Source organism: Caloenas nicobarica, chromosome 2, assembly GCF_036013445.1.
Source record: "Caloenas nicobarica isolate bCalNic1 chromosome 2, bCalNic1.hap1, whole genome shotgun sequence".
NCBI classification, from domain to species: domain Eukaryota; kingdom Metazoa; phylum Chordata; class Aves; order Columbiformes; family Columbidae; genus Caloenas; species Caloenas nicobarica.
The window spans coordinates 38,162,161-38,184,167 of NC_088246.1; the positions used below are offsets into that span (position 1 = coordinate 38,162,161).

The following is a 22,007-nucleotide window of genomic DNA, read 5'->3' on the forward strand; positions in this document are numbered from 1 at the left end:
TACTCATGAATAAACAAGATGTAAGAGAAGTAAGGGCATTCAGTCAGAAAGATAGATGAAGTAACAGTTTCTTTTTCTCAACTGCTTGGCATTTAAATGTATCAGTGAGACTGCAGCAAGCCTTGGCTTTAGTACAACTTGAGCCTGCAGGGATAACAGTTTGTATCCGCCTTGCGGGTGCCACATTTATGTCTTGTCAAACAGCAGTGTGGGAACGTTTGCAGAGTTTTACCTCCAGAGTGAGAGAAGCAAATAATTGTATGTAATCGTGAGAGACATTCCAAGGTTACACTAACAAACTCACATATTGATAGTATTTATTGTTCTTGTTTCTCTAAACAGACACCAATTAGCCTTGCACTTTGCTGACAAAACCTTGCCATTTTGCTATAAATAGGATCTTTGAATATTCTTCTTTTGTGAAGTAATAGAAGTCCTCGGCATATTGTAACATGCCTCGTACTAGTCATGGCAGCTGGGTAAAAGGTAAAGGTCCAGAACTGACATTTTGTCTTCTGTTACAGTTAAGCAGTTATGAAATTAGATCAAAACTTACAAAGTTAAGGCAGTGAAATTGCTGCCTTGCCAGAATCCAAATTGATGAAGCTTTTTTCTCAGAATGAGTTAACAGAGATATATGGATTCACTTAGCCCCTGCCCAATATGAATGGTGCATAATTTACCTTTACATTAAGCTGCCTTCTAAAACAGAAAGCTTTACTGTCATCTGCCTGCAGGTACCTTAGCTGCCATTCTGACTACCTGCCACCATGTTTTGTCTATTTATGCAGTGAGAAACAAAGGGCTTTTTTTCGTCTCTCTTGTTTTTCCTTTTTTTTTTTTTTTTTTTCCCCCCTTCCCCAGTTCACATGTCCTTTAATTTCTGGTTTGGAAAGAAATTCAGTGAATTTTCCCATGCTTCTTCCTCTACAGCTCCTATTAGAGGAAGTAAGTAGAATATGAAAAGAACAGCAGGAGGAGAGAAAAAAAGCAAACGTTTCAAGCATGTCCTCATACCTTTAACTTGCCAAGAAAGAAGGATAACTATTTCCAATTTATTTCCCTCCTCTAGTCTCAGCCACTCCATGAGAGAGGAGATGGTAACTGGCTGAAGGCAGCAAGAGGTATAATACATTATGAGCAGCTGCAGAAGGAGACCTGGCAGTATCTAAAAGGTCCGAAAGGTTTCCTCTTTCAGCAGATTTGGAGTTGTAATGTAAAGCTCAGACATTTCCTTCTCCCATTTAACTACTTACAAGGGAGGGTTATCCCCAATGCCCTCTACATCAAGCTTTGGGGGAAGTGGTTTTCTCCATTGATTCTCCAGAGGTGTCCACTCACAGCCACATCTAAATATTAATACCGCTCATGCAATTCATGCACCACTAGCATTAGTCACCCTCTTTTGATCTCCAATGAATCTAAGGAAAGTAGTGACTGCTACTTGTCCCTCGTCAAATACTCTTCTCAACTCTGAACTCAGAAGATGGAAACTGTCAGGCAAAGCATAAATCACCCTGTTACCTCTAGAGAGCAAGCCTTGACCCCTTCCTAAAGCAAGCACCCGAGCACTGTCCTCAGCAGGGAGGACACTACAGAGGCAACCAGATAGTGTCAGGTCACCCAGTCCGGAGCTGGGCAAACCCACATCTCTGCCCCTTGTGCCCCACAGGGTATCTTCTGCTGCTCAAGCCTGCCTGCGAGGAGGCTCAATTCCACAGTCTAGCTAAGCAGGCTGTCAAAGAAGATTATCTGGGCATTTAGCCTACATTTTTCATGTTTATAATAAGTTATGCATATAAATAAGCTATATGTATACATTAGCTTTTTTACATTTTAACAGCCAAGTATTTCTGAGAGAATATTAAAGAAATGTTAATAACATGGCAAGGCTAATTAAACATTGAACATGTAGCTCTGTAGCTAGCATTTTAAGGAGAACTACAGCTGCTCTGATGGGATTTAATTTATGTGCAAGAAAACACCCCCTCAAAATAATCAGAGTTATATTATTCAGAAAAATACAATCTCAAACTATTTCAGCTGTCAAAATAATCAAAACTGAGAGCAAATCAAGCCATTAAACAATTGTATAAGAAAGCTCCAATTTATAGGAGGAGGTGAGGCTTGTTTCTCTTATACCCTAGATGACTGTGGCTACAATAACATTATCTATTTATGATGGATTTGGATGAAGTAACTCAGTCTTAAACAGAACAAAAAGAGATAAATACATATTAATAAGAGCACAGATAAAAAGCGTTAGCAGATATGCCAAGTATCTCTCAGTTGTCAAATGGAGAGATCAAATATCTTTTAAGAGTTCAGTAAATAGCTACTCTGAATGGTAACAACAAGTGCAGCCAGGCAATTTAAACAAAGACTAAAGCAGCAGGCAAGCCGTACTGCACTGCCCCAGCTGGCTCTTCTACAAAGCATCCTGTATCATCATGCAAGAGTGTTATTTTCCTGTTCATAATTTTCTGTATTAATTGTGATAGCCAACTCTACTTCAACTCTGTTAATGTAGCACTGCAAAATTCGATTTCTTTTTGTCATTTTTTTCATTTTGTAATTTCCACGTCAACCATTTAAGCTTTTTTTTTTTTTTTTAGATTATAATCCCTATAAACACCCTTTCAAACGTGAAAATAAACCTAATTTATCATACCTTGCAGTTCTTCTCAAGCATCACAAGAGCTATACTGCAGCTGTATAGACCCTGGCATCTCATATTGTGCTTTCTGATATCTGCACAAACTGCAGTGGGTTTACACAAACATCTGTAATTTAAGCAGCTCAGCAGATAAGATAAATACCCAGTCGCATGTCTCCAAGTAGCGTCATTTCGTGTGTGAAGAAACGTAAGTATCAAAACCAGATATGGCCATATTCACAGAGGAGTCAGATCTGATAAATGGCACAGTGGCTACAATAAAATGGAGAAAAGTTATAATTTAAAGCCATATTGGTTCTGCAGGAGAAGCCAAACCTGGCCTCTTCAGCTACAGCAACTGCATATGAAAGGATAGAAGCTGGTCACACAACCTCACAGTGTTTCTGAGGCATTCTGAACTCTTGAATGATTTTTAAAAAACTAGAATACATCCAAGCAGGCTGAGGTACAGCACTCCAAACCCCTGAAAATTTGCCCTTGAAATAAAGAAGAGTTGGCGCACCACGTTTGAGCAAAAGCAGACCTTTGTAGTGGGATGAAGCATTGAGCCATTTAGACCAGCAGCAGCAGCAAAGATTAGATACAGCTAATGATGGTGTTTTGTGTAAAGACAATCAAGCAGGTTGTATCCCAGCATTTCAGCAGCCTGCCCTCTTCCAGACAATCCGTCACCCCTATGATGTAATAGGGAGACCTGCAGACAGGAGAAACATTTTCCTGTGGTGCTTTTTACTAAGGTCTAAGGATTCACTGCAGGGTTATTTTCACCGATTGTCTCGTGCAGGTCTAAACCATCTATTTAAGACATGCATCTAAAACAAGTATCACTGTCACATTCCCCAACACAGTAAAACATAAGGAAGATTTTGCCAAGATTAAAAAACAAACAAAAATCCCACTAAGACTGAATGTCAATATGCAAAACTGGTTAGGTAGTAGCCTTACATAAAAAACATGGAACGAACCCTGCATCCCAAGATTGCCCATGGTCCTAAATTTAGGGCTTTGATTGCAAACTGAAAGAGTTTCTATGAATGTCTTTAAGTAATAGAGAATATAGTGACCAGAGATAACTTCTTGCATTCAAAGTATAACACCTTTTGCTATAGAAAGCTACCATCTTCCAGGAGGAGTAACTATCTGTGAAGAAAGAGCAGCTGCCGGGACAACCCCTGAAGCGGACTGCAAGGATTGCAGGAGAGCGAGAGGCAACAAATGAAGCCCCATGGATGTGATCTGCAGTCTCATGGGATGGCAGATGTTTTTTCTGAAGATAGTTTTGTGCAGAATATTTTTCTTGAACATACAGAGAACATGACATAATAAAACTTTGACCTGAACTATAGTCATTCTTTCTAATCCTTCCTCACACCATCCTTGGCAGTGGGTCTTCAGATCCTCCAGCTTTAACCAGGAAACTCTACCTAAGAAGCTAGAAAACTCCCTGCCATGACACACAGGAGTGCAGAGGAGCCAGATTTTATTTTTCTCAGCTTTTCTCCTGAAGCTTGCAGAAGAAACAAGGGTAAGAACTCCATCCCCAAAGAGGCAAGCATATCTGTTAAATGTGGTTAGGAATGGTTGATCTAAAAGACTAGAAATCGTATGTGCATGCCAAAGCCTGGGTGAGTCATTAGCAAGTAAATGTAGAAGATCATGCTGTTAAGAATCAGTTGATGCACTGTACCTACTCTCTCATTACAGAGAGAGTTGATCAGCCAGAGCCTAGACCACGAAAGAAGCAGATTTCTTTTGGACTTAGGGACACAGAGGAAACCTGGCAAAACTTCTTCCAAAAAGCAGAGACCAGCTCAGGTAAATGAGTCAATCTTTGCTTCAAGAGCAACACAAGCAAAGATTTTTATTATTTTTTTTTCATTAGCAGGGGAAAAAAACAATGTATTTGAATTACACCTTTGTGCAAAACATTAACAAAATGACCATATTGCAGCAGAGAACATTAAAAAAAAAAAAAGGCATTTTCATTAGAAATGGCGCAGCTAACATTATGTCTGACAGTAGGCTACAGCTTAGCAAGCGTGAGCTTAAATCATTTGCAATAAAGTTTGAATTTAGAAATTTAACAAGCAATTCCTATTAGCCTCAATTAAGGAGCTGGTAGAAAACAGTATCAAAATAAAATGCCTACTCTAAAAGCTATAGAATTAGAATGTGATCCATATTTAATACTCTTAAATTAAAATATACCAGTGGAGAATGGATGCTGCCTGATGATGCTTAGTTTGCTAGAAGGTTGAAAACAAGAATGTCTGCACTATTACAAATTCATGTTAGAATTTCTGAGGATTTAGAGAGATATAAACAGGCAAAATTAAGCCCTGCATCTGATGAGGAACCCCAAGACCTCTCAGTGTCCTGGGAATTATTCTGTACATATCATCCATGATAAGACCCAAGTGTCTGTTTTTTCACAAGATACAACACAGCGATCATACAAAAAAAATCACCACTGCAAGTGAACTTGGTATGTGGAAAAATGTAAAGGTTTTTCCTTGTTCCAGAAAAGGTGTGAGATAGTCAGGCAGGAGGCCATTCGTTCTGCAAGATGGGTAACGAGGCAGCAGGCCCAGCAGCCAGCCACCCTGGTATGACAGGGCACGAACGGACTCACTTTCTCCAGCAGTAACGCTGCCAATGTTCCTGGGGAGACGAGAATATCATATAATAAACAGCAGATCACACCCCACAGACTAATAGAGTGTAACAGGCCCTTAAGTTGTTCTAGCACACCTAGAATTCTGCATCACACCAATGTGGATTGTAAATTACCGTCAGTTTGATGTTTGTCTCAAGAAGCACCATATGAGTAAGTACATTTCCAGTCTGAAGAGGAAGATCTGGCAGGGACAGGTCTCCTGTTGGGCAACATTCATTATCTGAGACTGTGGCACAGGGTGCAACCCTGCTGTGAGAGCCATTTTCCAGCTTCACAGGAGCCCCAAGGGAGAGCCCTGCTGGGCAGCAGGTGATGGGAGACAAACATCCCTGTCCATTGCCACAGGGCAAAGTACACTGGGATATTCTCTAGTATAAATTTCTGACAAATTCTGCACAAGAACAAGTAGAGCAGAACACGCAGGGCCAGTTACTTTGTTGTAAAGACAAATTCATTCTCAGAGTGATCAATAAGCATCTCAGAGATGTGGTGATAGTTTCCTGCTCTGCGAAGAGCATCAGGACAACATAGACTTATATATAAAAAAAAAACAAAAAACAAAAAAACCAACCAAACCAGAACAAAAAAGCCACACACACAACACCAAAAAACCCCAAACAAACGAACAAACAAAACCCCACAAACACACAGAGAGACCGAGATGAGGCTGGCACAAACAGAAGGAATAAATGTGCATTTTTTCTGGTGTAAAAGCAGACAAAGCCTACAGTGATTCACAGAGTGCATTCCCACAACAGAAATCCTCCAGCACAACATCTCGCCCAGACAGAAGCACCCTCCAAACTGCCAGCTTACCACCTCTGACCTATACATTAGCATTTGTAGGGATTCACATCTGACAGTAACACAGCTCCACCAAGGTTTTGGAGAAGCCACTCTTTACATGCCACCCTCCTTCCCCACTACTGCAACCGCTAGTGCATGCACTTTCATTAAACACAAGAAAGCAGGTCACTACTGGGTCAGAGGAAATAAATAAACCAAAACACCAAACACTGTTGCTGCCTAGCACAACAAGCCACTCACAGCATGGGATGATCAGTGCATATAGGAGCAGAAGGCAGTAATGATATAGAGCATCTCAATGGACTGAGCGCCCTGAGAGTGCACCAGGAATCATAGAATAGTTTGGGGTTGGAAGGGACCTTCAAGAGCCATCTAGTCCAATGCCCCTGCAATGAGCAGGGACGTCTTCAACTAGATCAGGTTGCTCAGAGCCCCATCCAGCCTGGCCTTGAATATCTCCAGGGATGTGGGGTGGTTTTCATCACAATTAACCATTCTGCCCCTCACTTTGCGTATTGCCCCAGTCAACACTAATCAAGAATCTCTCTGTGAGACTAAAGTTGCCTCCACAAAAAAACCCTGCATTTCCCATTTACCACATCACCACAGCTGTAGCCTCAGACACTTGGCCTGGCATCCTGTCGCTAGACACATACCTCATGTCAACTGAGGCAACAAGTCCAACCAAATAAGTTTACTGCTGCTTATTTGTTGCCAACTCATTCTTCTGGCTCGGTCCTCGCTTGGCACTAGGCAATAATTGAGCAATAGTGAATACATCTCATATTTCCACTACCACAGGTTCAACACAGAGCACAAATCACACAGACGTGCCATGGGTACAAACCTCTGCAAGTATGGGCTGTGATTCCTCGGTCTATGAAGACATGTCTCACTGACTAGTGGGCAGCTCATGCATCAAGAACTACAAAATACCCAGCATTATTCACTACCACTTATCAAGGTTCTTCTGATTTTAAGGCTGGTCTTAAGCTGTGTCAAACATTTTTTCCCCACACCAAACACTGAGTATTGGGAAACAATGGCAAGATCCTCACATACCATGGGTCCCTCATCTTCCCACACCATGCCAGAAGTGTGGAGCACCTGAGGTAACCTGGAAATCTGTGGATTTGCTTTAAGCTCAGCGGAACCAGAAGATAGCATGGGACAGTCTGTTTTAGCACACTAATACAAAAATCTGTCTGGAGATGGGGGATGACAGAGTCCTGTAGGATCAATTGCTGTCTGCAGGAGAGAGAACCAAACTGCAGTCCTCTAATCATTTGCAGGAACAATACCTGTGATGATATAGACCTAGGAATTTTTATTATAAGCTCTGCATAACTAACGTAATTTGATCTTATACTATCTAGTACTGTACTGTTAGAAGGATACTCTTTAGCAACAGCACAGACTGAACTGTTGCAAGCCTTTACACGACTACCATCAAGGTAAGACTGACATTGCAGAGATTCTCTACCAACAGCTGACATAACACAGGTCCCTTCCTGAGAAGGTGGAAATCCAAACAGACAAATCTAGGAAATAAATGGAGTTAAGTGATTCACCAGCAATGGCTGAAGAGGGGGAGAACTCATGTCTCCTCATATCCCTGCTCTGTGCAGTTTCCAGGGCACTGTCACCATTAGCCACATCTTTCTGAAGCAGCTTTCAAGGAGTTTGCCAATTCCCTCTACCTTCTTCCATGCATAGATAGTACCACAAGGCATATGACCTAGCGTTCACAGAGCAACAAGTAACAGAGTAGTCTGTACAGCTTCCAAATGAATTCCTTGTCTCTTACTCTGCGGTTATCGTAATACCAATATGTGTTTCCTGGTTACTTCTCTTTGCAATGTTTATACACCAAGAACAGACGATCATTTCATAGAAACCAAAGAGCTTAACCAAGTGCAGAGACAAATTACAGTATAGCAAAAAATCTTGGTGCATTACAGAGTAGGTTAAATTTTCAAAGCATTTTAAGCATTTAAGAAATATATGCAAGCTGATATTTATTTGTAGGAATATAATTTTTTCTATGTTAGACAATGTCCACCCATTTTTTAAAAAATTAAACTCTAAGAAGGCAATTTGAAAGGCAAGGCTGGAATCTGTCCTTACTGCACAATTCTGTAATTAAGATAGAGCTCTGCAAAGTATTTGCAAGCAGCCCCACACTAATCAGCTACTTTTATATGGACAATAGCTGTTCCACCAAGAATTCATTAAAGTCAAACGAAACAAGACCAATACTTCTTTTAAAGGATATCATCCACAAAGTATTGAAATACTGGTAGTAATGACAAAGTTTCACATCTAACTTGAATGGTTTTGATTCTGCATATTGCTTTTAAGCAGGCAATAAAAACTTATTTCTTTAATTTGCTAGTATTGCCTTTTTATTTTTCCCTCATAAAGAACACATCTGAGATATTCCAGCACATTAGTTTGCCAGTCATTAACAATCTGAATGGAGTTCTGTATAAAGTTCCCACTAAGAAAGCTAAATGCAGACAGATTTTGCCAAAGCTTGCTCCGATAGCTCCGATAAAGAGGGGATCCTTGAACTCTTTTGCAGGAGCCAAGCAAAATGCATTAGCTTGCACTCCCAGTATGTAGGGCCAGGGGGAAAACAAACAGAGAGTTAGCCTCACTTATTGGCCCTGTGCCCTTTTCCACACCATAAAATGACTGAGGCAATATGGAAGAAATGATCTTCATACCTTGTGAAATGCACAGGCCGGCTTGCTTGTATCCTTGTTTCCAAAGACCTTTGCTTTAGTAACAGGAGTAAATGCATTGCCTTTTTTTTTTTTTGGGTGCCTGTATGATGGCCAGTGTTTCACCTTCCATAACCTGAAGCTTGACAGCTTCCATCTTGTCAAGTAATGCACCAAAAGTGATGCTGTGCAAGAGAGCGCGAGAGAGAATGAGGTGCAGTCTTGTATGTAATATGATCTACAGACTTTCGTACTGCATGCAGTAGGAATAAAAGTAGTCATTAGTAAGATGAAGTATAAATTTTACACTCCTGTAGTCAGTTACTTAACTGATCTTTCCAGAAACTTGGCAAAAGAAGTGTGCTACAGCTATGAATATATATTATACTTAATGATGGCCATTAAGCCTGCAGTCACAAGATTCAGTTTGCCTTATGCTGCTAAATTTGTACTGCAGCCTCACAGGTTTTGTAATAGTTACTGACAACATACAAAATAATAGTCCTGTGAAATCATGACCCTGATTAGTAAAGGGGTAACTGCACCCCCCTCTTCAACTTCATTGGTCCCAATGGGTTTATACCAACAATAAATTTGGTTCATTCTTTGAAGATGAAAGGTGCTATAACATGCATTTTATTAAAATCACTATAAAGTCTTGTTATTTTTGCTCATATACCTGCTGAGTGATGGTTTCCAGAAGTCTAACAGCACCCCCTGAACATGTACACTCACTTCACTTTCTGGCTTGCAGAATTCTCCTTAAAATTGTAGACCACTTTTCCAGCTTTTGGTGTACAGCTTCTTGTATGCTTCAGGACTGCAGATCAGCCTTTTTCTAATCCAGACAGCTGCGTGGAAACAAGCTTTACTGTAGGGTAGAAGTGATAAAGCATTTCAATAATTAGAGATATCCAGGAGACCAGTTTCAGAGTCAAATGCTGATCGTGACTCTTGTCCAGACTGTGGTCTGGTGGGTTTGGGTTCAGATGTGGCAGGGTCAAATTCTCACCGTCTTTGACCCCAACCAGAAATCTCCCGTGAATATTCTAGCAATGATTTCTTCCTCTTCACGATGACCTTCTTTACACAGGAAAAATCCTGAAAAGCCTGTAGGAGCATTTTTAATTTCTACTAAAAGAAAGTTTCTTCCGTCTCTTTCCCTTTTGGTACAAAACCTCTAAACCACTGTGTGAAGTCCCAAAACTCACATGAGCTTATTCTTTTGAGGCTTCTGTTGACAAAAATGTTAGTGCTAGCAAAGGAACAGCCTAGGTTCTCAGTACCCACACCACAATGTAAATCTATAATCACCAGGCTCTTCAAAAAAGGATGCCACCTCCAGATACGCATCTTTAAAAGTAGTATTCTTCCTACCAGAATTGTCTTCTAAGAATTTTCAAGCTCTGTTGTACGGATGCCAGGAGTATGATTTCTGAGAAGCACTCAAGAGCCTTGAACAAAGGCTTTGTTCAAATGACTAACAGCTCTATCATTTGTTTCAATTTCTGCAAGCACTAACCGGCCAGCTAGCTTCTTGGACTACATCTGCTAACCACCTATCTATGCCTAGAGAGCTTTCTTCCTAAACCAAGAAAAATAAAATAATAATAATTTTTAAAAATCAAAACTTAACATGAAGAGGAAAGGAGTCAGTGAAAAATCTCAATTGTCTTGTACTGTATGCAGCAATCAAGTAAGGGAGGAGAAACCAAATTTTACTTCAGTCATAAACACTGAGAAAATGAACAGCATGAACAGTCACGTATCTCAGTTTGTGTTCTCGTGTAGCTCAAAGCATGTCCAGAGTCTGGTGAATGACATTAGAAATCCCTGCCTCAATGACCTTACAAACTGGATGATATTTGCAAGCATATGTTTCAAAAGGTGAGTTGTCAACAATCTGTCTTGCTTGTGATCAGATCAATAAAACCGTTCATCTCTAGTCCTATTGCCTCTTGTTCGGCAGCCAGAATTGACCACAGCCTGTACTTTCTACCACCTCTGCCCCTTTCCTAAGCTGCCAAGATGTTTTCATCTATTCTTGCTAAAACAAACAAACAGAACCAACAACAACAAACCACCCCCCCTCCACACACACAAAAAATGACAGACACCACCACAACGACAAAACACACCAAAACAACAAAAAAACCCCAACAACAACAACAAAAAAAAGAAAAAAGAAAAAAAAACCCACAAACCAAAAAACCACCACCACAAACACACACCACACCACCACAGATAGGGGAGGTGCAAAAAAAGGAAACATCTCCAGAAGCTAGTCACCTGCTGAATGGAGCACATAGAACAGGATGGTAGGACAATCTAGGTGGGAAAAAACCCCAGGAGGGCTCCAGTCCAGCCCCCTGTGTGACCCATGACAGCAGACTAGGTTGGGTTTTGTTTTATATATTTGTATTTTCATACATATATATGCACACATACAGATTGAAGTTCTATACACATACACAGGCTTCCTTTCTTTCTCGTTAAAGTCAATCCTGCTCTTCAATACATAGGCTACACACAGAGCTCCCACAGATATCAGTGGCAGTGCCTGTGTACATCTTTGAGGTAAACCTAGTTTATCTAGAACATCTTAGGCACACCGCTTAGCTTAATTTTTTAATACTTCACATTCAAAGCTTATTTACTCTATAGAAATAACAATGATCCCAAACAAATGTAAAGAAAAGCACAGGGTTTGTTATGGCCTCTTGAACTAAAGTTTGCAAGATGTACAGTGCTATACAATGTTGCACATTTTAGAGAATGTCCATCCCATCGTTAGCTGCACTGCAATGGTAGCAGGGGAAAGAAGGAATCAAGGCCTTTATTCTTGAAAGTTGACTTTTACACACATACAGCTGAGCTGCACCAGAACTTCAGTGCTAGTTCTTATGAGTATAATGTATTTTAAAAAGAAAAAAAATAAAAGCAACATGTTCATAGAAAATAATATTTGTTACATCTCTCTCAAAAAATAATTAAAGAATATAAGTCTTGTTTGGAAGATACAGAGGTGTAACAGGTCCAACTCACACACCTGTTATATTATCATAGCTTACTTTAATTTTCCCTATATTTTACTCATATTAAATATTAAAGCACAGAAAAACAGTATTTACTGTAATCTTACCTCAAGCATTCATCTCACATTTACTCCAGCTCTTCTGTAACAGCACTCCAAGATATGCCCCCTGTGCTCTCAGTTTATGCTCACCTGCTCCCCAACTGCGGCTCATTAAGCTGCACACCTGCAGTGACTTAACTTGGGCTGCACTGAGGTCTTAACTCACCCCAGCAACAGTGAAATAATTCGCACTTCACGCTGTCATTAAATATTATCTTCTCATCAGGGTTTTCACAACTATGATACTCTCTGCTAACTTTTCTGGTAAATCAAACCCCTAATGTTCAGCAGGCTATTTAATATACCAAGCACACAGAAATATGTAGCGGTTTCGGAAACAAAAGGTAATTTCCAGCTTAGGTGATGTGGATGACCATCACATTGAAACAGATGCAATCAGCTATGCAACTGCATGTCACTCAATAGTGCGTCAAGAGATATACGAATGATTTAAAGCTTTTTCTTTTTCACTTAGCCTAAACACCGTTTTAACTAAAAATAGTTATTATGGGCACAGCCTCTCCATAGGAATATTGTGGCTTTTAAAAGCTACCTCCATTTAAAGGTTCTGGGAAGCATATGCTGTTTGTGTATCTCCTGTATATGTGGAAAGAAATAGAGTAGATATGAAGTTAGAGCTGCCCACCAGGGAAAAAGCACTTGTTAGGAAAAAAAGGCTTTACTGTGGGTGTTTTTAGTATCACCCAAATTTCTAGAGACACTCTGTTTGCAAATGGTTTCATGGCCTGTTCTGTGAAAGTAAATTTTCAACCACAGATGGAACTCTACAGGCAGAGTTCCCCTGGGGGAACCCATGGTGATTTCTTTCTTGTGACTCTCCACCCATAGGGCTGAATTTATCCTTGAACTCCACTGACGTTGTTAATATTACATAAAGGGATCAATTTCCCTTACCTCATTTGTTTCGTTTTTAAAACCAAAGAGGCCAGGCCAGCCACTCCAAAAGAGTAAACCACCTTATTTCCCTTTCCACCTGTGCAGCTACAGCAATTTAGAGCCAGCTAAGAACCCATTCCACTGTCCCTAATTGTGGGTTAGATTTTATGGCCAACATGGGATGATTTTCTAGGGAAGGATGTTGACAATAGTCAACAAATCATCCCAACCAGTTCAGAGCTGGATTCAAGTTACCTGTGTTGGGTTACTGGGGGTTCAAGGTAAATAGAACCCTCTCCAGCTTAAGGATATTAATAGCAGTTGAGTACAAGAAGCATGAGGTTGTGATGGCATGTGTGTTGCCCACGGTGCTTGAGATGTATCATTTCTAGGTCAGCTAATAATGATCAAAGGTCCCACCCCTCCCAGATGATAGCTGGTAACTACCTAAGCTTGTGTTAGATGCTAGGTTTCAGACACAGAGTACATACTACTGCCCTTAAAGCCCTGAGAGCCACCATTTCTGAGTTAGCCAGAGGATGTGGTGCTGTAAATCCAGAAGCTGTCATCCCTGTGACATGTTTCCTCTACTTCCCATCAAGTGCTGCTGACCTTCATGCCCACAGAACTGCTTTTGCAAAGCAGTGCAGAAGTCCATGGCTTCCATGCTCTGCTTTACATTGGCCATGTGATTCATGAGCAGAAGTACTGTAAAAATGGAATTTCAGCTGCATTTCTTTCAGTGACGGGTTGGCAAACAACTTATAAATCACAATGCTAGTGCCAAAATCCCTGCCAGTGATCAACAGATTTTATCAAGCTTTGACAGCCTCCAAAACCAAGTTCCACAGAACCTTGTTCTAATTTATTATTAACTTGCTATTAGAAAATGCCATTGAAAGAACAATATTTGGTGCAATGCCAAGTACACAACGCATCTGCAACACCTGCAAATAAATTATGTCTGGTGATAACCTGTAAATACATATTATTGTATCCTGGGAAGAATGGGGAAAGTAACTTGATTATGAAACCACCACAGATCTTGTGCACCATGTAATCAGTCTCTTTTTATGCACTGACTTTCTTCACATTTGTGCAAATAAAGCCATTGTTACCATATACAAAGAGCTGTGGCATGTAATACTTGCAGCTATGAAACCATGAGTGCTGCTATGTGTTGAGTCTTTAAATGGAAGGTGGCACATCTGCTTTTGGCAGAGGAGTGTAAATCAATCCAAGATGTTTATTAAAGAGTAAGTAATGACCTGTCCACACGGTCTTTCTTCCATCCAGCCTTGGTTTTGTTCTCCCTTTGTTATTTTCCTGGCGGCTAAATATGGGTTCTGCACATTGCAAGTATGTGTTGTTTCTTCACGTACGGATAACATAGCATGTCACACAACATTTAACAAGTATGTGATGCGGAATGGTTTGGACAAAATCGCAAGCCAAAATGAGATGGGGAGGAAAGGGTAAGAACAACCAGCTACACCATAGTAATGGACAGGTTTATTACACTGGATAATGCAACCGTTTCCTAATGCTTTTCAAATGAACAAAACCTAGATCTGATTTTATGTTGTAGTTCTTGGCAATTAGTGAGCAAAGTTTGCAACAGTAAAGAATGGTGAATATTTTCTTCCTCATGAGTCAGAGGCATGAGTAAGCATTAAAGAATGGAGGAGTCATTATGGTTTGACTTTGCATTTACTGAAGGTATGTACGCCTTCCACAACCGGGTTTGCCTGAGCAGGACTGGTAGGAGCCAAAGTCTTATAGCACTTTCATGGGATGACCAGCAGGAAAGACAACACCATTTTGGCACTGGTCAATATTGGCACTGAATATTGGCCCTTTCTGGAGCAATTGCTGACATATCTGGCACAGCTTCTAACGTGTTCCCCTCTCGCTGACCAAGGAGCTCTAGGGTCTGCTGTATGAACATCAGTCCAAGGACAACAACACCTTTTGTGGGCAGCCTCTTTCATGGTCTACCTGCAAGAAGCAGCACTGAAGAGACTGGAACCTGGGAAGAAGACAGTGACTCTAGGCCTGAGGGTAGAATCTGGGACATGCAGTGCTCCTTCCTCATCCACCAAAGGATGCACAGGAACATGTCCTAGGATGCCTGGGGAGAGGGACTCTCCCACAGCTAGTCAGGAGGGAGCAACCTGTTCTCTGTCCCAGTGAAGGTCCTACTTTGTAGTGTGCTTTTTAGTAACCCTGGGTAGAAAGAAAACAACAGGGATGTGGTCTTCTTGACTTCCAGGTGGGGAGCTGATTAGAAAGTGCTGCCGTTCTTCAAGTGCATTTTGGAAGTAAGACATGTCCTCTCAGCCACCAAAGGGCTTATCCATTGGGAAGACAGTCTCTCCTTTTGTACACTGGCGGTGGAAAACCACAGTGCTTTCCTGGCTCACTTTTAAGAGACAAAGTTGGAAAACAGACTGTTTGACACATGACAGTTCAGGAAGTCTCATTGTGCAGAACTGGGGATAGTTGTGAGAAACCTTCAACGGAGAGGTCCATGTTGGAGAGGGAATGGAGGCTGCTGGAAGTGTGCCACCCAGGGCTTTGTACTCGTGCACTGAATTGACTAGACTGACCTCCAAACATCTTCTGCAGTTGTTCATTTCTTCTTTATTAAAACGGTCAGGATATATTCAAAGGCCAGATTCCATATACATATATTTCAGTGATAAAGTTACATATCAGCTCTGTCCCAAGAGTAGCAAAGATTGCTGTAAATTTGTTAATTGGGTCTTTTTTCATCTATAGCTGCAACATGCAGCTGCATGAGAGACCCAGGTGTATTTGCTCAGCAACACAGGACATACCAGGACAGAATTTACACAGCAGTTACCACCGCAGGCTAGAATTACCTTGATCAGAGTTGTTACAGCATCCTGTTATAATATTTTAGCCAAGGCAAAAATAGTAATTCAGTTAAATTGAAATACTTGGGTGAATCAGTAAAGTAAAAAAAAAGAAGTTTAAAAAGCCAGTAATATTTTCTCCCATTTATTCCACATACTCTTAAGTTTCTCCTTTTGTTTTCTTTTATTCTACATGCCTGATAATGAGTCTGTGGAACTGAATGTTTTGCAAGTCGCTGGTGCCAGCTTTTTGCAGAGTGCCTTGGACAGGTCTCTTCATTTCCATTTCGTTTTGTCTTTCTATGGCTGACACATATTGTTATTTATATGAATGCTTTTGAACTCAGATTTTTTTAATGCAAATGTGTGATGCTTCCCTATTGAACTGAAAACATTGACACTTTTTTTCTCCTATGAAAAGTAGGGTAAAGAGCAATATTCTCAGGGCTGAAGGTGGGCTGGGATGTTACTTTTCTGTGAATTAAGTTAAAACAGGAAGACACACACAATGGTGAAGTATCAAAACATTGGTTAAATCTTCCTTCTACCCAAGATATTATTAAAGCAGTATTATATCTTTTAAAGAACAGCTGAGGTAGAGAAGTTTCCACACAGCAGACTCATCACACCATCTCAAAACATTCTGTATAAGAGGGTTAGGGCAGTACAGACAGAACTGAGACTTCACATCCAGTAATTTTAAGGTGTTCTGTCCTATTCTTACTTTTGAAGGAGATGACTCATTGTAGTTTGAAAGTATGTGTCTTGAAAATACGTGTCCTCTCATTTTTAATTTTTTGGAAGCTGTTTACCAAGAACCATAGGCTGAACTTACAAAACATCTTACATGGAAGTAATGGGAAAGCAGGAAAAAAAGAAAAAATTCTTGCCTCCCTTTAGAGTACACAGCATTCACATCTTCAGGCTTTTGTTTTACCTATAATGTGTAGAAATGTACTTTTTAACAAAAGGTGGACAAGGAAGTTCCCTAGTAACCACATGCCTCCTGGAGCTGGTACTTTCTGCTCATCAAATATTACAAGATATGCAAAAAAACACATCCCATGCCCCCAGCATCAAAAGGATTGGTAACATCTGAGCTACATCCACACCTGATCTCTGCCAGACCAAGAGGCGTGTGACGCTGAAGCATGTGGACTGTATCACCCTTTTTCCCATTGGACAATCACCCATCTCGCAGCAAAAAAATGCCCACTAGCACCCATGCCAGCAATACTAGCAAACAGACCTCAGAGACTGAGCTCCCCTTTTAATCACAGAAGTCGTTGTTTTCTTTCAGTGTGAGTGGTTGTTCCAGCCCAGGCTTTCTACATGTTGTTCCTGGACTATTGAAAACTTGAAGTGCTGCTTCCCCTGCAATACCCAATTTATGGATGAGGAGACAACTTCATTCTGCCAGGTGATAATGTGACAACCTTATGTCGGTGTTAAAATCCCCACTGCTGTAAATATTTACTGAAAATGAAATATATTCATATACTCCAGCTAGCACATTACCATATAAATAAATCTAACCTTAAATAAATCATGTGCACTCTATCTTTTATTCAGTTTATGAAACTTTTGCTTCTTGCTCTGAACATTCTTAGTTTAACAGAGCTATTCAGACATAGGCAGATTCATGGTGTGCCTTTGTTTCTTTTATAATACGCTTTGCTTCTTATATTTCACCTCTTACAGCTTTTGCAAAGTTTTGATTTGATAGGACAAGAACAGTGAGGGCATTAGGACCACGAGAAAGACGCACACATTGCTCTGTATTATGTCTGGCAAAGTGCTTCCTGACTGAGTGCCGTAGTTATGTGTGAAACAAAGTCAGGGACTGAGTAGTTCTCATCTGTTGATCACAGTTAACTTTAAGCCTCTGCACGGGGGAGTGCTGTCAGATCTGCTTTCAGGGATAAAGCGCTTCAATCCAGGCAGCAACTGGAAATTTTGAAGAAGCAGGAACTACTCTGGAAGGAAACTATCAGAAATGGAATTTCTTTTTACTTAGAATTTAAAAAGGAAAAAAAAAATCAAAACTTCAGCTACTCTTTTCATCAGCTAAACATGTGCTTTCCTAACTAAGCTGGGACTCTGTATCATAAAGGATCTACTTCATCTCACTGGATCCATGCTGCCTTTTACTACAGTAAGTGCGATATTAATAGGAATGTTATATTTTGTCTGTAAACAGAGAGGAAAGCACGAAACGGCATCAGTGAAATGCGAGGGGAACAAAAAATCCCTCTTGGCAGATAGTGAAAACCAGGGCTTTGCTGCAAACCGAGGACTGGAGTCTGAGAAAGATCCGAGTGATATTTAACATGACCATCTGTATAATTTTGTCACCAACAGTATGTTCTTGAGGAAGAAGTGCAGATATGGATCACGTAAGCTGCAGTTTCTCTTGTTGTTGCTGATGCTGGGCTTTTTGCTACTGATGGTTACAACGCTGAATCCACCACCCAGCAACCAGAGCAAGGAAGGGACTTTCCAGCCTGTGGAGTTCAACCCCCGGGAAGGGTATCAGGTGGACTTTGCGGAGACCCAAGAGATGCTGGAGACCCAGGAGGAGATCCAGCAGTACTACCCTTTGGATGGGCTGTCGCCGTTCATCTCGCTGCGGGAGGACGAGTTGATCGCGGCCGTCGTGTCGCCCACGGGCAGGAGGAACCACAGCAAGGCCAGGAAGGGCTATCGCGTGGTGAAGCAGCAGAGCAGGCGGCCGGAGGCCGGGGCAGGGGGGGACCCGGAGTTCCCCCAGCTCCCGTCCCTTCTGCAGCCCGGGGCAGGCGCTGCCGCGGGGCAGCGGCCGCTCGGCCTGGAAACCCACGGCTTCAACGAAGCGCTGAGCGAGCGGATCTCTCTGCGCAGGGACCTGCCTGAGGTACGACACCCGTTGTAAGTAGAAACAGCCTATTTCATCTCTGGGAGAAAACTTGTCTCTTTCCCCGCCGCCGCCCAACCCCTCCCCGGCCCGGCCCGTGAAACTCTCCTCCTGTAATTCCCGCGTCTTTCCTATCAAACTCTCCGCTTCGGGACACCGTTTTTCCCCAGGCTGCGTGGGGCGCACGGCTCCGTTCCCCAGAGCCGGGTGCGCTCCCAGCCTCCCCCGCCGCCTCCCGCTGCCACCCCGCGCTGCCCACCCACAGCCCCCGCGCACCCCGAGGCCGCGGCAGGTGCTGCCGGAGCCAGCAGAGGCCGCCTGAACCACCGGCGGCGTTTCCAGCCCTCAGGAGCCGGCAAGGCGGCAAAAAGCGGAGGGCCGGGGGGCAGGCAGCGCAGGGGCACAGGGCTCGGCCCGGCCCGTCACCGCGGCAACGCGGCGCCCTGCGGGCAGGCGGCAGCGCCCCCTGCGGGCGGCAGCGGGCCCGGCGCCCCCCGCCGCAGCAGGTGCCGGTGGGCGGCGGGGGGGTGAGCGCTCCGGCTCTCCCCGTGCTCCCCGCTGCTCTTGTGTGCTGGGGCTGGGAGGGGGATCCGTGAGTGCCGGGCTGTCGAGCGGGAAGGGTGGCTGTCCCCCTCGGCCGGGCCCCGGCCTCAGCCCGCCCGCCGGCTGCGGCTGCCCCGGGCCCGCTCGGCGGCTGCGTGAGGAGAGCGCGGCGCAGAGCGGCCGCCGCGTCCCTGGGCGGCTCCTCATGGTGGGCCTGTGCCAGGGCTGCGGGGTTGCTGGTCCTCTGGGGTGCTGAAGGAGTCAGAAGTTGGGGCTTTTAACTTTTTTTTTTAGTATAACAAGTGACCCCACAAACGTTGAAAGGAAACTCTTGGGAGGATCCATGGTGGAGATGAGCGTGTGTGACCAGCTCTGCCCGTGCCACCGAAGCTAGCAGCAGCCTGGCTGGAAGGCGGCGTGGAACAGGTGTTATTTGGAGCCCCGCGTGTGGCATCTGTAACCCCATGTGTTACATTCGAAGCCCCACAAGTTGCATTTGAAGCCTGGAGACTCTGGAGCCCGTGTCTCCTACAGCCCAGGAAAGGCAGCTCATCGCGCTTCTTAGAAAGGGGCTGAGGAGCGTCTACACTCCCCTGCCCCAGGGGAAAGGGATGGGTATCTTCTTTTCTTGCTTCCTGTAACAAAAGTTATTGCAACTTTCCCCGAGGACATGTTGGAAAGATGCACCAGTAAGCATTTTATGACACAGAATTTATATAATATTTTTTCTAGTGGTCATTTTCCCATGTTTAAAAACAGTGGCTCTAAGGGGACAGTCTCAAAGAAAGAGAAATGAAAGGGAGCGTTTTCTACACTTGCTGACTAGGTTCAGTGTTAATTTGGGTCATTCCGTTGAATAATGTAATGGTAATATTATTTTGGTTATTTTTCACCACGCTTCACTGGCAGCTCTTTGAACTATGTGATGTTCAAAGGAGGAATGATGACCCGGTTTCACTGCCTGTGATGTGAGCCAAAAAACAGTTTTACTTTGGCAGCTGAAGGGCCATTCAACAAGAGACAGGTTTAGTTAATACTAATCTCAGTAAGATTTAAGCCACGGTCTCAGAGCTTTTAGATGGGTTTTCCTGTCTGACAGCTTGAAGGGCTATCAACACCACAGCTTATGGAGCCCAGATTGAAACCACAGATCTGAACATCTGAGGTTTCACAGTTGTTCAGATCTAAATCCAATCCAGATCATAAACCTGTGGCAGAGGTCTACCTCTAAGCCAGTCCTGTCCTTCATAGCACAACACACAAACCACAATGATTTTTTTTAGGTGCAATTTATTCTGTGAGCCTAGCTGACAACTCTGTCAGTCCAGTTTTATATCAATGTAAAATAAGTGCAAACCAGTGATGAATCAGATTGTCTATTACTCTGTTCTGTTTGAATAATGTTGTTCCTAATAATGTCTGCTATTATCTAGTTAGAGAGAACCCAACCAGTTAGAGACATTTCAGTGAGTTAGCTCCATGGACTCAGCCTCTCTCATTTCACTTGAAATTCGATGGCAAATTCCTCATACCAGAGGCTATGCCTACTAATTGTGAAGCACTTCCAGATACTGTAAAATAAGGCTGGCCAAACTTCACACTTACGTACTTCATTTTTACTCTTAAAGCAGAGCATCAGATGTAAGGTAAATGCCATAAGATATACTTCACTGCTGTGCCTTCGAAATTCACATGAAGAGGTCTGTTGTGCTTTGCACTGGAACAATGAGCGGCATGACTACGGTTTCTTTTCATGTGAAGGCTACAAAGCCCTGCTGGAAATAAAGCAGAGCCTGTGGGCTGTGCTGTGCCTTGACAGCCCAGGATCCAACTTCCTCACCTGGAAAGTGATACTTTAGACCTTTCTCACCAGACCCCAGCTTCTAACATAACCCTTGCATGCCTTTCCAGGTGAATGTTTTATGTTAATTTTCTTCCAGTGCTCCTGCTGATCCCACAGTAAAACATACCCCAATGGATGAATCGGGTACCTTCTTTTGCCCCATTTACTTTGAGTATCAGTTTTGAAACAGACAGGGTCTCTGGGCGAAAAGGCCTAACAACTTTTCCAGCTGTACTAGGAAGTTGTTCTTCCACATCAAGACTTCTCCTCTGAGGTACCTTCATCCCTCAGAGGGCTTTTTGCTGCTGTCAGTTGGTCCAGCTGCCATTGACCACCCTCCTGGGACAGTGGACTTGAATCAAGCCTTCTATTGTGACTTCTGTGATGGGATTCTGTGTGAAAAAAAGGTCTGTTTTCCTCTCTTAGGCTTGAATGTCAAACGTATCCAGGCGAACAGAAACTCGCAAGCTGTCTCAAAAGGTTTTAAGTTTCATTACAAAAGCGTAGCTTCCACTTGAGGGCTGTTGGGAGCTGAATCTCGATGAGACATTTTCCTGAGGGTGGGTGGGAGTCCCCGTTGGCAGCGCCTTTGTCATGGCAGAATTGCTCTCCTGTTTGTTGTTGCATGTGACGATTCTTTATTTTTCACAAATTGGATTAAATCGCTATGTCTCATACCAGTCACAGCCCTGACTTTTTGAAATGCCGATTTATGATGGACAGTCTATGAAGCTGCTTCAAATTACAGGGAAGGTATTTCTGTATACCTGCACCCTTTCACATTTTTCTGAAGATTAGATATCTATATTGCAAGTCTTTGCCAATCTCCATGGCAACCAAACACTCGCCACCTAGCTTATGTATTCAAGTACAGTTATTTTCAATTCTTTTCCAATTAAGACTCCACAACAGCCTTATTTTCTTGCTAT

General features: G+C 42.6%; 1 protein-coding gene across 1 annotated transcript in view; it reads left to right on the forward strand.

Moving 5' to 3' along the window:
* The first annotated feature begins 17,086 nt into the window (after window positions 1-17,086).
* The window catches only part of GALNT15 (polypeptide N-acetylgalactosaminyltransferase 15), a 29,479-nt gene continuing 24,558 nt past the window's right edge, over window positions 17,087-22,007 (forward strand). The window contains exons 1-2 of the mRNA XM_065630336.1: window positions 17,087-17,219; window positions 18,161-18,706. Of these exons, the coding sequence (XP_065486408.1) occupies window positions 17,194-17,219; window positions 18,161-18,706 (572 nt within the window). The 5' untranslated portion in view covers window positions 17,087-17,193. The remainder of the gene's footprint in view (window positions 17,220-18,160; window positions 18,707-22,007) is intronic.